The sequence below is a fragment of the Mobula birostris genome, chromosome 3 (genome assembly GCF_030028105.1).
Source record: "Mobula birostris isolate sMobBir1 chromosome 3, sMobBir1.hap1, whole genome shotgun sequence".
NCBI lineage: Eukaryota > Metazoa > Chordata > Chondrichthyes > Myliobatiformes > Myliobatidae > Mobula > Mobula birostris.
The window spans coordinates 179,862,449-179,879,827 of record NC_092372.1 but is presented as its reverse complement, the minus strand read 5'-3'; the positions used below and the strand labels follow the sequence as shown (position 1 = coordinate 179,879,827).

Genomic DNA, 17,379 nt, shown 5'->3' with positions numbered 1-17,379 from the left:
TTTTCAACTGCTCTTTTAAAGGTGAGTTGAGCTTCAGTTAGGAGCTGTATTTGAATGCTTTCTTGTAAGAGTCCACAAACTAAATAATCTTTTAGTGCATCATTAAACCCATCTCTGAACTAACAATGCTTGGCTAATTTCTTTAATTCAGGCACATAGGATGAAATAGTCTCCCCTTTCTTTTGATTCCATGTTTGTATCCTAATGTGTTCTGCAATCAACAATGGTTTTGGTTCTAACTGCTCCTGCATCATGTTCACGATATCAGCATAACTCATAGAAGCTGGTTTGGTTGAAGTAGTTAAACTTCTAAGCAAATTGTATGCTTCTCTGCCCACTGCACTTAGTACCATTGGCCCCCATTTTTCATCGTTTATTTCAGTTGCTTCAAAATACTGCCTAATTTGTTCTGTTTTGCTATCAAGTGCATCTATTTTTTTCTGTTGTAGCCTAGCCAGCTATTTTTGTTTTATTTATTTATTATTTTTAACCAATACACACTGCTTATGAACCTTTGACCATATTTGCTGCTTGTTAAATTTGTCTGTTTCCTGCCTTTCTATTCAAAACTCAAAGGTCTTTCTCCCTTCTGAAGAGAAAAGTGTTGCACTTTTTGTTAACTCTAATGTCTCTCTCTCTCTCCCCTTTTGAAGAAAAATGTGCTGCACTTCAACAGCTAGGCAGTTGCCTTGATTTTACTTTAAATCTTCCTCATTGCTATGGTTATGTTTTGTAACTTCAGAAACAAATCCAAAGAAAAACACAGGAGCCAGGGTATTTGCATTCTTAGTTTTTCTTCGCTTTTCTCTTAGTGAGGTGCTCACATATGACGTGATGCTGTACTTACCTGTGCCTTTCATGTACATCTTCCATATAACCCACAATGCATTAAGTAAACAAAGAATGAATAATGAACCCATATATTTACAATGCTCAAATATACACTACAAAATTAATGTGCGATTTATTTAGATATTTTAAATCTCTAGTTGTTTCCATTCATTGTGATACTCCTGTGTGTACTTGGGCTCCAATTGTGTGAGTTAAAAGTAACACTCTAGTACAATATCAAGAGAGAGCAAAGCTCTTTAAAGTTCAGAACAAAGACTAGATTACAAGCTTGTAGTACTGATCATGACCAATAAACACTAGCTGATCTTTAAGCCAATATTTGTCAGAGGATACATATAGTGAATAGAGCATGCTGCTGTTTGGGACATAAGCAGCCGAATTTTGTATTATCTCACTTCACAGATTGTTGAATGAATGTGTTTGGGTAGAAGTGTTAAAATCGTCAGATATAGAGAAGCCAAAGATGCAGATAAAGGTTTCAACAATAGATAAGTTACAGCAGGGAGAGTATTGGGGATGGAAGAGATAAATAGTTTTGAAGTCTTTTTCCAAAGCCTTTTTACAAATTACTATAAATTGCATATTGCACATTTAGAGGGAGACGTAATGTAAAGATTTTTACTCTTGATGCCTGTGAAAGATGTAAGTAATAAAGTCAATTCAATTCAATGTAACATCAAGATAGATGCAAAGAATCTCATTCCACCTTAGGTATATATAAGGGAGAAGAATGGATCTGGTGCTCAGGGAGAGATTTTTGTGACAAGGACCAAACTGACTGACTTACACAAAGAAAATGTTGGCAATCAATGGACAGAACTCTTTCGATTCTTTATTATTTAATTAATTAACATATGTAGATATATAGTCCATCCCCAATGCCTAAGAGTGAATTATATTGATGGGTCTAGTGTCACATGTAGCCAAACTTGGTAAGCATGATATAGATTTCTTTCCCAACTAAATCACTTCTAAGAAAATCCAACACTTTCATGTTTATCATTGTAAACCCTAGTTTAAAAAAATCACTTTTAGTCAGTTACTTTAAACTTCCCATTTGCCTTTAGAAAGATACGCTCTTCATAGAATATAGCAAAAAAAAGGTCCTTCAGCCCATGATGTCTGCTGTCTGTGATACCAATTTAAATTAATCCCATATGCCTACACATGCTCTACTTTCATCCATTCCCTGCTTGTTCATGTAACTGTCTTAAACACTATTATCATATCCACTTCCACCACCTCCCTAGGCAGTATATTCCAGGCACCTACTACCCTCTGTGTAAAATATTTCCCTCACACATTTCCTTTAAACTTTCTCTCGCTAGTATTTGACACTTGCACCCTAGGAAAAATATTTTGACTTTCTATCCCTTTTCATAATTTTACAAACTTCTATCAGGTCACCCTCAGCCTCTGACACTCCAGAGAGCTCATGATTTCTCTACACAAGAGAAGTTGCAGATGCTGTAAATCTAGAGTAGCATACACAAAATGTTTGAGGAACTCAGCAGGTCAAGCAACATCTATGGAGAGAAATAAGAACCTGAAATAGTCCTGATGAATGGCCTCAGCCTGAATCGTCAGTTCCTTTCCATAGATGCTTCTTGACATGTTGGGTTCCTCCAGCATTGTGTGTGTGTGTGTGTGTGTGTGTGTGTGTGTGTGTGTGTGTGTGTGTGTGTGTGTGTCTCTCTCTCACACAGAGTAAACTCTTCCCTCAGATCCTCTTTTGTTTTGATTCACAACACCAGTTTCAGATTGAACCATGTGACTTCAAATCTCAATGTAAAATTATATCAACACACACAAAATGTTGGTTGAACACAGCAGGCCAGGCAGCGTCTTTAGGAAGAGGTACAGTTGGCGTTTCGGGCCGAGACCCTTCATCAGGACTAACTGAAAGAAGAGATAGTAAGAGATTTGAAGGGGGGAGGGGGGAGGGCGGAGGGGGGAGGGATGGAGCCAAGAGCTGGGAAATTGATTGGCCAGAGGGAAACAAAGTTGGAGTCCCGGGAGAAAGAAGGGGGAGGGGAACACCAGAGGAAGATGGAGAGCAGGTAAGGAGTGATTGTGAGAGGGAAAGAGAGAGAGGAAAAAAAGGGGGGGGGGAATAATAAATGAATAAACAAATAAAATAGGGGATGGGGTAAGAAGGGGAGGAGGGGCATTCACGGAAGTTAGAGAAATCAGTGTTCATGTCATCAGATTGGAGGCTACCCAGACGAAATATAAGGTGTTGTTCCTCCAGCCTGAGTGTGGTTTCATCTTTACAGTAGAGGAGGCCATGGATTGACATATCGGAATGGGAATGGGATGTGGAAATAAAATGTGTGGCCACTGGGAGATCCTGCTTCCTCTGGCGGATAGAGCGTAGGTGTTCAGCAAAACGGTCTCCCAGTCTGTGTTGGGTCTTGCCAATATACAGAAAGCCGCACCGGGAGCACCGGACGCAGTATATCACCCCAGTCGACTCACAGGTGAAGTGTTGCCTCACCTGGAAGGACTGTCTGGGGCCCTGAATGGTGGTGAGGGAGGAAGTGTAAGGGCATGTGTCGCACTTGTTCCGCTTACAAGGATAAGTGCCAGGAGGGAGATCAGTGGGGAGGGATGGGGTGGACGAATGGACAAGGGAGCGATCCCTGCGGAAAGCGGGGGTGGGGGGGGGGGGGGGAGGGAAAGATGTGCTTGGTGGTGGGATCCAGTTGGAGGTGGCAGAAGTTACGGAGAATTATATGTTGGACCCGGAGGCCGATGGGGTGCTATCCCACCACCAAGCACATCATTCCCTCCCCCCCGTTTCAGCTTTCCTCAGGGATCACTCCTACGTGACTCCCTTGTCCATTCGTTCCCCCCCCCCCCATCCCTTCCCACCGATTTCCCTCCCAGCACTTATCCTCGTAAGCGGAACAAGTGCTACATATGCCCTTACACTTCCTCCCTCACCACCATTCAGGGCCCCAGACAGTCCTTCCAGGCGCGGCAACACTTCACCTGTGAGTCGGCTGGGGTGATATACTGCATCCGGTGCTCCTGGTGCGGCCTTCTGTATATTGGCGAGACCCGAGGCAGATTGGGAGACCGTTTTGCTAAACACCTACGCTCTGTCCACCAGAGAAAGCAGGATCTCCCAGTGGCCACACATTTTAATTCCACGTCCCATTCCCATTTCGATATGTCAATCCATGGCCTCCTCTACTGTAAAGATGAAGCCTCACTCAGACTGGAGGAACACCACCTTATATTCCATCTGGGTAGCCTCCAACCTGATGGCATGAACACTTATTTCTCTAACTTCTGCTAATGCTCCTCCTCCCCTTCTTACCCCATCCCCTATTTTATTTATTCATTTATTATTCCCCTTTTTCTTTCTTTCCCTCTCACAATCACTCCTTGCCTGCTCTCCATCTTCCTCTAATGCTCCCCTCTGCCTTTCTTTCTCCAGTGTCTCCAGCTTTGTTTCCCTTTAGCCAATCAACTTCCCAGCTCCTAGCTTCTTCCCTCCCCCTCCCGTCTTCTTCTATCATTTTAGATCTCCCCGTCCCCTTCTCTCTTTCAAATCTTTTACTAACTCTTCTTTCAGTTAGTCCTGACGAAGGGTTTCGGCCTGAAACTTCCACTGTACCTCTCCCTGCTGCTGCCTGGCCTGCTGCGTTCACCAGCATTTTGTGTACCTTGCTTGAATTTCCAGCATCTGCAGATTTCCTAGTGTTTGTGTAAAATTATATCATATCACCCTTCCCTAAGATCCCTCTACAATATAATGAGATTTAAAATAGCAGCATTACTATAGGCTTCAGTAACATATTAATCTAAAAAACATGTTTACATTACATGAATTCACCCTCCACCTTATTACCACCAGCCTATATTGAGATTAATGTCCTTCCATGATTACTGTATTACTCCTGAAACATGCCCTACGTTAAAAGAACTTTTTGGTATTCAGTAATAATTCTGACGATGCTTTCATTATTTCCTACTTCTTAGCATTGCTCAAACTGATTCTAATTCTAAGATCACGACCTGCCGAGCCATATTTAATTCTCACTGCTACAGATTCTCAATAATGATACATAGTGATTCTTTCTCAATAGTGTCACCCCACCCCAACTCCATTTACCTGCCCTTCATAAATTGAGAATAATGTTGAGCTCCCACCTTCGGTGCTAACATGTTATCTCAGTGGCAATCAGATCACACCTATTTAATTCCCAATGTTACATTAATTTTTCTATCCTGTTGAAAATGCATTTTCAATTCTGTAATTTCTGTTGTTTGAGTTCATTTGCTTCTTGCTTCTATTTTCTGCTTTCTATTTGTTTTGCTTATTCTGGTTCTAACTTGTGTTTTCTGCATTGTTCATCTCCTTCCTGAATTGTCTGCATCACCAGATTGTTTCTAGTTTATATTGTATACAGGTAATGGCCTTCAAATAATAAGTAGAATTTTCTCTTCAGGTCTGGATGTTATCAAGTGCCCAGAATCCATTCAGCTCTATACTTCTACACTGGATGTCAGATGGTAAGGGATTGACAGTATGCTGTGGAATATGAAAATAACTTGTTTGCAGAGAAAAAAAGTTACCTTGCAATTTATTATTTCAAAGGATACATGGGATGGATAATTGAGATACACTTGTCATTTGTCACAGGGCTGGATGGTGATGTATGCAGATGAAATGGTATCTCATTTACAGAAGTACTTTATACAGTTGTTTTGGAAACTCTGAAAGCTGTGATTGATTTTTTCTACAAGGTAATTGTTACCTACAGTCCTCCTCCTACTTTTATTGTACAGGAAACTTATTAAATATGGAATAAAATCCTTATAGATTACAGTTCAGAATATACTAAGACATTTTAATATTCAGGTGCTAGTTCTGAATTATAAACAAGGCCAGACTTTTATTTTGGCACTTTTGTAATAACTTTCTGTGGATCTGGTAATCAAAGAAGTTTAACAAAACAGTATCCAGTACACCGGTCTAACAACATCTCCCATACCATCAAATGACTTGCCCCCATACAAAAACATGGGGACAATCCCTGCAGGTTACTCATCATTCTGATTTGAAAATATATACGTGTTCCTTCATCACTGCAAGGCCCAAGTCCTGAAACTCCCTATTCACCAGTGCTGTGGGAGTACGCATACAAGGACAGCAGCAGGTAAAGAAGATGTCACGCTACATTCTTGTCAAGGACAACTAAGAATGGGTAGTAAATACTGGCAATGCTAACAAGGGCCAAGTGTGCAGTATGAATAAATAAAACACTTGCACTTCATCATTAACTCAAGAACAGTTAACTTAAAATTATCAAGTACAACAGGGCAAATGTCAGCATGCACAAAATATTTTATAATATAGAAAACATCCCACTGTGCTTTTAAGACAATTAGACACTAAACAGAGGCTGAGAAGAGTAAATAATAAATCAAAGGAATTAGTTTTAAAGATCTTAATAGAATAAGTCTGCATAAAAGGTACTTAAATTTGGAATAAACTATTGACACTAATTTACCAATGTTTCTATTGAACAACAAGGGCTTTTAAACCCATTCATCTATGCCAACTAAGCTACTTCCATAAAAGTTGCTGGTGAACGCAGCAGGCCAGGCAGCATCTATTGGCATGCCGTCTGGGCAGCCTCCAACCTGATGGCATGAACACTGACGTCTCAAACTTCCGCTAATGCCCCACCTCCCCCTCATACCCCATCCGTTATTTATTTATATACATATTCTTTTTCTCTCTCTCCTTTTTCTCCCTCTGTCCCTCTCACTACACCCCTTGCCCATCCTCTGGGCTTTTCCCTCCCCTCCCCTTTTTCTTTCTCCCTAGGCCTCCTGTCCCATGATCCTCTCATACCCCTTTTGCCAATCAACTGTCCAGCTCTTGGCTCCATCCCTCCCCCTCCTATCATTTCAGATCTCCCCCTCCCCCTCTCATATCTCTTACTAGCACTTCTTTCAGTTAGTCCTGACGAAGGGTCTCGGCCCAAAACGTCAACTGTATCTCTTCCAATAGATGCTGCCTGCCCTGCTACGTTCACCAGCAACTTTTATGTGTGTTGCTTGAAATTCCAGCGTCTGCAGATTTCCTCGTGTTTGCGTTTTTAAAAAGCTACTTCCATAAGCTATTCCCATTTGCTTGCATTTGGCCCATATTCCTCCAAATTTTTCAAATCCATGACCCTGTCTTTTAAATGACATAATTGTGCCTGCTCCTCCCACTTCCTCTGGAAGTTCTTTCCATGTACACACTCTATGTGAAAGACTTGTCCCTCGGCTTCCCGTTAACTCTTTCTTAACTCATCACTTTTCCCTCTAGTTTTAGATTCCCTTAAGATTGGGAAAAAGATGGTGACTATCAACCTATCTATGCTGGTCAGATCTCTGTCAGCCTCTGTAAGGGAACCACTCCAACCTACTTCTCTCCTGGGAAAACAGTGCTAGTCATAACTCATCCCCTCTTTCTGCTCCTTCTCTAGCTTGATCATTTCCTTCCTAGAGTAAGGAAACCAGAAATGCACACAATACTCCAGGTGTGGTCTCATCAGTGTCTAGTACAGCTATAATATGATGTCCCGGTTCTTGTACTTAATGCCCTGCCTCATGTCGGTTTACTTTCTTCAAGATTATCCGATTGTATCTATTAAGGATCCAAAAGGGAACTCCTGTTTTTGGAAATATGTGAAACTTAATGGATCACTTTAGAAGCAGCTGAAGAATCAAAGACCGCAGTATCAATCTGAACCTCAGGAATTATGTAAGCCATGTACACTGAGCAGAAATGTGTCCCTGGTCAGGAATGTTAAACGGACAGTATGCCATATTACATTTCCAAAATGCCGTGTCAACAAATTCAGTTCCCAAACAGCATTAATGATAAAGAATGTATTTTATATTGTAGAAATTGAAGAACTAAACATGTTACTAAACATATCATTCCTCAACTGTTTTGATCCTGTATATCCAACCAGTCTATTCTGAACAAGATAATTTCAGCCTAGTCAAATATTTTGTTTCTTTCATAGCCAATCTTCATATAATAAATGAGACTTGAACAACATTTTGCAGATGAGCTAAGAAACTGTACAACTTTCTCAACTTACCGGTCTAGATGGGACATGACTGTTTTGGAGATGTCAGCCCCAGCCTCCTGAAGTATCTGAATAATCTGGAAAGGTGATTCAACATTTCTGCCAGGGTGAATGATAACAGGACAGCCAAGCTGCGTCTGCGCCTCAGCAGTGGCTTGAAGAACTTTCTTTTCACCCTCAGTAATTGGCCAAGAACAGCCGATTTCTCCAATCACTCCACATTTGATATCAGTTTCATCTGCTCCATGTAGAATTTCATTCACTAGAATATCTGTTAACTGATACAAACCAAATCTGCTGTATTATTGTACAGAAAATTATGTTAAGAATAGTGCTCATGCTAGATATAACCCATATAAATTCTTCAGTGACTTTCATCATTCTCAAGTTATTAACCAACCTCATTTATATCTAAGCCTTTTTTACTTTAGAAAGATTATGACAGAATTTTGTAAAAATATTCAATGTAATTTATGAAACTGGGGCTTAAGCAAGGAAACTACATTTGAATAGACTCTGCGGATTGGGAAACTATATTAAAATGTTGGGTAGGTAAGCAATGGTTAACATTTCATGAAGTAATTGGTAAATTGCAATTTACTATATCCTTGTAAAGGGACGAAACCCGGGCAGGCAGTGTTCCAAACCTGATAAACAATAAAAGTTAACAATACTATGAGGTTAAAGGCAAAATCTTCTAATATTATTAAAAAGAGCAGAAAACAAAATGATCAGATACATTACAGAACTGAGTGAAGGAGAACCAAGCTATTATTAACAATCTAGTGAGAAATATTTAAAAAACAACAAATTGTAAAAGTTTCTGTCTGTGTAAAAAGGAAAAGATTATTATAGATCCCACACAGATTGAGAAAGGAAAAAATTGTATTGGGGAATAAGTGACAGAAACATCAACAACTAATTTAAGTCTTCATGGAAGAAGATACAAAAATCTACTGGAAATAATAAAGATGAACATGTCAAGAGCGAATGGGGAACTAAAAGGAAACAAAATAGAATCAGAGAATGGGCTAAGTGTAGGTTGGTGGGACTAGGTGAGAGTAAGAGTTCGGTACGGACTAGAAGGGCCGAGATGGCCTGTTTCCATGCTGTAATTGTTATATGGTTGTATAGAAGTTAATGGGGCTGGAAGTCCATACATGCCCAGAGCCTGATGACCTACATTCCAAGGTTTCAAAATTGCTTGATTATGTAAATAACTCTTGAACTAGTTGTAAACTTTAAAAAATTCACTGATTCCACAATGGTTCCAAAAGACTACAGTTTATCTTTTGTATAATTGGAAATCATAGACCATTTTGCCAGACATCTGGGCTGACATCAGTAGTACGGAAAATGTGGTAAGAGACACAATATTAACAATTGGATTGGTCAGTGACAATATAGATTTATCAAGGAGACATCATGTTTGACAAATTTAGTTGTCTCAAACACAAATTTATTAATGTGTTATGAAGATGTTACGAATCCAGTAGATAAGAGCATGCCTGTGGCTTCAGTGTACCTAGGCTTCCAGAAAGCTTTCAATGAAGTGTCACAGAGAAGATGTTATTAAACAAAATTAGAGCTCACAGTTATTATATACTTACAAAGGAATTCCTGTTCATGTATATCATCCTGTCCTCCTCCTGAACCCACACTAACTTAAAATGTAGCAAATTGTACCTTGCCTTCCCATCTTTACTTAGCTCCTTAAGTTCCACCCCAAATTTTCTTGATCCTGATCGACTGTAGCTAGGTAGAACATAGAACACTGCACAGTACTGGCCCTTCAGCCCACAACGTTATGCCGACCTATTAATCTACTCTAAGATCAATCTAACCCTTCCTTCCTACATAGCCCTCTATTTTCTATCATCCATCTGCCATTAGCTAACCCTCCTCAGCCCAAAGGTTACATACTTTGCCAGCTGCTTTGTCAAAACTGGTATACCTCAGGGGTGTGTGCTTAGCCTACTGCTCTACTCCCTCTATATCCATGACTGCGTTGCTAGTCAGAGCTCAAATGCCACCTATAAAGTTGTTGATGATATAACCATTGTTGGCAGAATCCCAGATGGAGACGAGATGGTGTACAGGGGCAAGATACACCAGCTGGTTGAGTGGTGTCACAGCAACAACCTTGCACTCAACGTCAATACAATCAAAGAACTGATTGTGGGCTTCAGGAAGGGTAAGACAGGTGACCACAAATCAATTCTCATAGAGGGATCAGAAGTGGAGAGATTGAGCAATTTCATTTCCTGGGTGGCGACATTTCTGAGGACCTAACTTGGTCCTGACCTATTGATGCAGCTATAAAGAAGGCAAGACAGAGATTATATTTAATTAGGATTTTTGAGGAGATTTGGTTTGTCATCTAAAACACTCGAAAAATTCTACAGATGTAGCCCGGAGAGCATTCTGGCAGGCTGCAAAACTGTCTAGTATGGGGTGTGGGGGGGAGGTGGCTACTGCACAGAATCAAAAGAAGCTAGAGTTGTAAAATTATTCAGCTCCATCATGGGTACTAGCTTCTTTCATAACCAAGACATCTTCAAGGAGCGGTACACAATTGTATTTCTAAGCTAAATTGGCTGTGCAGACTATTTATTACAAATCACCATAATTTACACATTGCATATTCAGAGATGTAACATAAACATTTTTACACCTCATGTGTGTGAAGGGTGTAAGAAATAAAATCAATTCAATGCAAAAAGGCAGCCCCCGATTCCCATCACCGAGGACATGCCTTCTTTTCATTGTTACCATCAGGAAGCGCGGTGAAGCTTGAAGGCACACTGATTCAGGAATAAGCTCCTCTGTCATCCGATTTCTAAATAGACATTACCTCACTACCTTTTTTATTTGTATTTGCACCACCTATTTTAACTTAATATATATATATATACACACACACACACACACATACACTTACTGTAATTCTTTTTTTCTATATTTATCATGTACTGCTGCTGCAAAGTTAACAAATTTCACATCTGCAGTGATATTAAATCTGATTCTGATTCCTCAGAATATGTTTTTCCCTTCAAGACTTCTATAATATGCATTTTTCTTAAAACCCTCCTGCTTAGTATGTTCCCTTTAATTCCAATCCTTCTACATTCCTTCATGCTTGTACAGCTGAAATTTTGTCGTGTGTTTCATTTGTTGACCATCTCAGCTTTAATGTAGATAGTTGTGCAATTAAATCTAGCTCTAGAGCTTACTGCAAAGTGTAACATACACTCCAAAGCATTGAAGGAGTGCTGTGATGTTAGAAGTGCCTTTTTTAAAAAAAAAACACAGCATTAAACTGAGGCCCCATCTGGTCTCTCAGATGTATATGTAAAAGATCTCACAGCACTATTTTGAAGAAATAGCGGGGGAGTTATTCCGGTGCCTTGGCCAATATTTATTCTTTAATACCTAAAAACAGATTATATGGTCATTATCAAGTTTTGTTTGTGGAGTTTGCCATCTGTTTGTGGGAGCTTGCCATATTTGAATTGGCTGCCATCTTTCTTACATTAAACGTGAGTACAATTAGCTGTAAAGTGCTTTGGAACGAATTGAGGGTGCGAATGGTATCATATAAATCAAAGGGTCATAGAAACAAATTGTCACTGAAGAAGATCATTTGGCTCTGTGACTTTATGTTATCTCTCTATTCGGAACTCTATTCAAATACATTCTGTTCTTTCCCCATTATGCTGTAAATTTATTTCCCTTATGCCCTCATTCGATTTCCCTTTGAAATTATCAATCACCTCCAGTTCTCCTATTCTCATAAGCAGCTTCTTCTGGCTCATTACCATACGTTGGGTAAAAATAATTCTTCCTTACATCCTTATGTGTTTCTTTTCCAAAACCTTAAACTCGTGGGCTAAAAGTCTTCTTTAACTATCTTACCTAAATCTTTCATAATATTGCACACCTCTCTCAAAAGTGCTCTTAGCCTTTTCTGAAGCAGTTACAACTTCTCCAACCTAAGCCAAGACCCATGTGCAAGAAAATTCAGGTTTTGCACACTTCATGGGAAACAAAGACAAAGACGTGAATAAAAACAGAGGATTGGCGGAGAGGATTCAGGAATTTAGGGTCTAAATTGAAAGTAGAACTACAAAGGTAATCACCTCTGCATGACCGTACCAACAGCAAATTGGCAAACAGTAACTCTGAATTTTGTTGAATGTGTGGCTCAGAGGTTGGTATGGGGACAACCCATCGTGCACCAGTACAAACACTGTGGAAAGAGGTCAGTTGTACTGGGCTTCACTTGAACTTGGCTAGTATCATGTCCTAATAAATCACATACCTAAATCTGTGGATGAACCTTTACACTAAATAGCTGGAGGGAGTATTTTTTGACTAAGCAAGTGGTGCTGCTGGAGCCGACAGTCCCATGGGAAGATAGCTTGGAAGAGGCCTTTGAAAGGAAGCTTTCCAAGTACGCAGGACTGGTCAGCAACTGTCAGCAGGCTGGATGGAGAGCGAGGTGTCTCCCAGTGGAGGTTGGTTGTAGGGGATTCGTAGCCCATTCTTTAGTTAGAGCCTTCAGCATTTTGGGCATCCAGGGAGAGAGGAAGAGGAGAGCCATCCGCAGTACCACCGATGAGGCAGAGAGGGCCTCAAGATGGCTGTGGCTCAAAAGAGGGGAGCCATGGAGTCATAAGTAGCTAGCCATCTGGACACAAGCTGGGGTCTGATCAGCCCCGGCTGGGTCACCTGGAGGAGGTTGTATGTTGTTGAAAGACCCGAAACACCCGATGATTCCAGGAACATCACTGAAGATGTGTCCAGAAGCATCAGTAGCTGTATGTACACAGCAGGTGAGAGGAAATTTAGATAGATAAGTAGAAGTAAATCGATTAGGATCAGAATCAGGTCTAAATGGGTAATAATAACCAGATTCTGTAGAAAAGGTGCACTCCCATTAGAGTCAGAACAAGCAAAACAAACTCTTTCTGAATGTGCACAGAATGGTAAAATGATAGCTGAATCCATAGTACAGGTAGAAATAAATAGCCAAAAATCCCACAGCCAATAGAGCAAAATGATTGAAAAATATTCAACATGGGGAGTGAACTATTCCAGAGGTTTTAACTTTTCAAAGAGATGGACAAATAATTGGATGCTGGGTGTTGCTGGGCGGTGCAGATCAAAGGGCCAGAAAGACCTATTCTGCACTGTAACTCTAAATAAAAATATGTGGGAGCAGGGAGCCCTAATTGTAAACAACGGGATAAAGTAGTAAAACCAGAAAGAGAGAAAAGAACTGTTGGGGAATGGTTACATCTTTCCACACAGCAATACTTACATATTGATAAGAAAATTCTAGGTGTATTGAAGAAATGCAACAATAATGCAGGATTTTTCATAAAGGATGGGCAAACAGTAATAACACTGTGGAGGATGAATTCAGGCAGTGTATAAGAAATGGTATTCTAGGTCAAATGTTGGGGAACAATAAGGTATTAGGCTATTTTAGATATAACACTGTCTAATGAGAAAGGGTGAATTGATCAGGCAGTTAAAGAGGCCTTTATCGAACTGTTATCACATTGCAATGGAGTGTATATAAAAACTGAAAACTATTTTATTCAACCTGAAACTAAGGTCTTTAATCTGATCAAATATCTCTTTTCTTTAATGTCTCCAAGAGGTTCCACTCCACCTCTAATTACATGTTTATTATTTAAATGCAAGTAAAAAGAATTTTAAGTGCGGTTAAGTGCCAATATTAAGTGCCATTCCATTATCACATCTTTTTCATTGCCAAGAAACACAAGACACTGTGGATGCTGGAATCTGGAGTGTAAAGCAAATAATCTCGAGGAAATGTAGTTCCTGCCACTATTTGTTTCACTTCTGCAGTTCCTTGCATCCCTGCCCGTTGAGTTCCACTAACTATTTGCATTTGCTTCAGATGGCAACATCTGAGGTCTCAAATGTGTTGACCAACTGAGTTTCTCCAGATATATATTTTTGCACCAAATTCCAATGTCTGTGGTTTCCAAGTCTTCTGCACTTACCTCTTCCATCAAGAAAAAGAGTCATAGATCTGCCAGACTTCACCTTTCACCTACTAGCCTCTGCATCTGTACATCATTTTGTATAATTTCCACCAGCTGTGCTGGGAACTTCCTAACTTCTAGAGCCGTGATGTTGGTTTCCCCACCCTTCCATCTTGTGGAATCGTGCATTGCTTTCAATTGAACATCTCATCCTTGTTCAGTTTTCCATCGATCTTTCATTCAATTTTATGTTACCTGGACCCCTTCTCATCTTGCTAGGTGAGCAAATTTCAGTCTAGATAATTTATGGTTTTCCTCCATTATTAATCTGCAATGTTGGGCACACTAACTTGAATGTCTTCTCACCCACATCTGTTTTATTTGCCTCAACTCATTCCCCAGAACCAGGTTCAGCAGTGGCTCAATACAAGTTAGGTTAATAACATAACAATAACTTAACTGTTACCTGAAGTTTTAAGAAATGCCTGATCATAATCCCTCTTAATTTAATAATACTCCATTTAATATTTGTGTAACTGAAATCCCTCTATCACCATTCTGTAAGTCTTACATTTCTCTGTAATATATCGTATAATGGGCACCGCAGTAGTGCAGTGGTTAGTGCAGCTCAAGGCCTTGAAGTTCAAAGTTCAAACCTGGCATCCTCTGTAAGGAGTTTGTACGTCCTCCTCGAGGAATGCATGGGTTTTCTCTGGGTGTTCCTGTTTCCTTCCACAGTCCAAAGATGTTCTGGTTAATAGTTTAGTTGGTCTTGGTAAATTGTCCTGTGGTTTGGCTACGGTTAAATTAGGGTTGCCTGCAGCACCCCTTGAAGGATTGGAAGTGTCTTTTCCGTGCTTTCTCATCGTTTAGAAGGCAAAAGATAACCCGGAGTAGGATGATCATGCCTTTTTGTTTCTTAATCATTCATAAACATGTGAAATGTTATTCAGATTCTGCTACTATTTTCCCTTTACCTTGCTCAATTATTCTGTTTTGTGTCCTGATGCTAGGTAGAATTTTTTAAAATATGGTCAACCATTGCTTTGCTTGGCACGAGTTCCTCCAGCAGTTTGCTGTTTTCTCCTCCAGATCTCAGCATCTGCATCATCTTCAACTTGTGTTCTTGTGTTGCCTGTGTTCTCATCACAGCTATCTTATTTAAAACAACCAAAGGTCATCATTAACACATATCACTTGGGAATGTACCAACACTCATCGTAAATATTCATGTTTACTATTCCGCTGTAAACAGAATTATTTTTTTTTTTTTAAAAACAGATGGTGACTAAAATTTAACCTGTATCAATAGAAAGCATCCAACCTGGATACATCTCAGTTTGGTGTGGCAACTGCTCTGCTCATCACCACAAGAAACTACAGAGTCATGGACACAGCTCTGCTCATCATGGCCTTCCTTGCATGGACTCTGATTACAGCTCTCACCAACTGGGGTTCAATTCCCGCCACTACCTGCAAGGAATTTGTATGTTCTCCCCGTGACCAGGTGGGTTTCCTCCTACATTCCAAAGATGCATGGTTAGGGTTAGTGAACTGTGGGCATGTGATGTTGGTGTCAGAAGCATGGTGACATTTGCCGGCCAGCTCTCTTCTCGCTGATTTGATTTGACACAAATGACACATTTATCTATGTTTTTACGTACATGTGACAATTAAAGCCAATTGTTTTAAAAAGTTTTAAAAAACATATTCAAAGACCCTACTCTCTCTTCTCCACCTCAATTCCAAGGGTCAGAAGAGACAAAAGTCTGAAGGCACATAACTCTAGGCTTAAGAATAGCTTCTATTCCACCATTATAAGGCTATGGAATGGTGTCCTAGTACAATAAGATTAACTCTTGACCTCACAATCTATCTTACTGTCTGCCTGCACTGTCTGTAGTTTTAACTCTTTATTATGCATTCTGCTATTGTTTTGTAGTGCATTTAATATTTCAGTAACAATTGAGTAATATTGTAAATATATTGTTTGAGTATTCTTTGTTGTTTACATAATTCATTATGATTATATGTATGAAGTAGGTGACTGGCGTATGTCGTTATGCCACCACATCATATATGAGCGCCTCACTAAAACTAAAACAAAGCAGACACTTTTACCTCAGGCTCCCATGGTTTTATTTTGATTAATCTCTGGAGTTACGAACATAACAGTGGTAATGAGGAAGTTTTAAAACAAACCCAAGGAAATTATCTACCTGTTGAAGTAAGCTGTTCCAATTTGAAAAAAAGTGCAGCATGCTTTTTTCCCCCCTTGGGAAGGAGGAAGGAGATATTCAAGTTAAAAAAAACACAAGCAAGTGTTTCTTTGGAAGGGGACGAATATGGTCAAGTTAAAACAAAATCAGAAAATGCTTTGATCTTCTCAAACCCAACCTCAGAAGGAGTATACAGGGCAAGCAGCTGAGACAAATTAAAGGCTCCTCAAACAAGGAGGTTCCATGTTTCACTCCTGGACAAGCAGTCTTTGTGAGGGACTACAGTGGTGACTAAAAGTGGCTACTTGGAAGGATTAAAGACAGAACTGGACCACTCTCTTACACAATTGATATTGCGTCTGATGCCATCTGGACACATTGATTTGAGGGGAGCAGAGTCAATTGTTAGAGAAGAAAGATATTTGGAGCTGTCAGAACCATTTACTGCAGTCGCAGAGCCTACAAGAGGAAGAAATCCACTACAGCAATTAAATGTTTAGGCCGAAATGAGACAATTTAAAATTTACTATGCTGTTTATATACCTTTGTACTAGTTGTATTATATAGTACACTGTGTGCGTATGTGTATGTAAACAGTAGTAAAGATGCAGTCTACAAATTATAATGCAAGATAGAAAATGCATGTCAAAAGGGCAATGTTACAATAGTCATGGGGGATTTCAACATGCTGGTAAATTACGAAAATCAAGTTGGTGCAAGATTCCAGGAGGGGAAATTTCCTGAGTGCCTTTTAGAGCAGCTCGTGTTTGGGCCCACAAGAGGATCAGCTATTCTGGATTGGGTGCTGTGCAATGAACAGAAATTGATTAGAGAGCTTAAGGTAAAAGAACCCTAAGGAGAAGGTGAACATAATATGATAAAATTCACCCTGCAATTTGAGAAGGAGAAGCTAAAGTCAAATGTAACAGTATTACAGTGGAGTAAAGGGAATTACATAGGCATGAGAGGGGAGCTGGCCAAAGCTGACTGGAAGGCAACAACCAGCAGGTAAGATGCCAGAGCAGCAATGGCTGGAATTTCTAGCAGCAATTTGGAAGGCACAAGACATATACCTCCCAAAGAAGAAGTAGTTTTCTTCAGGAAGGATGGCACAGCCATGGCTGACAAGAGAAGTCATAGCCAACATAAAAGTCAAAGTGAGGGCATAAAAAAGAACAAAAA

At 39.9% G+C, this 17,379-nt stretch overlaps 1 protein-coding gene across 4 annotated transcripts in view; it reads right to left on the bottom strand.

The window, feature by feature from the left end:
* The window catches only part of pter (phosphotriesterase related), a 52,132-nt gene that overhangs the window by 17,603 nt on the left and 17,150 nt on the right, over positions 1 to 17,379 (bottom strand). For all 4 annotated transcript variants that reach the window (XM_072253777.1, XM_072253781.1, XM_072253778.1 and 1 more), the window contains exon 3: positions 7,971 to 8,236. In XM_072253777.1, coding sequence (XP_072109878.1) covers positions 7,971 to 8,236 — 266 coding nt within the window. The remainder of the gene's footprint in view (positions 1 to 7,970; positions 8,237 to 17,379) is intronic.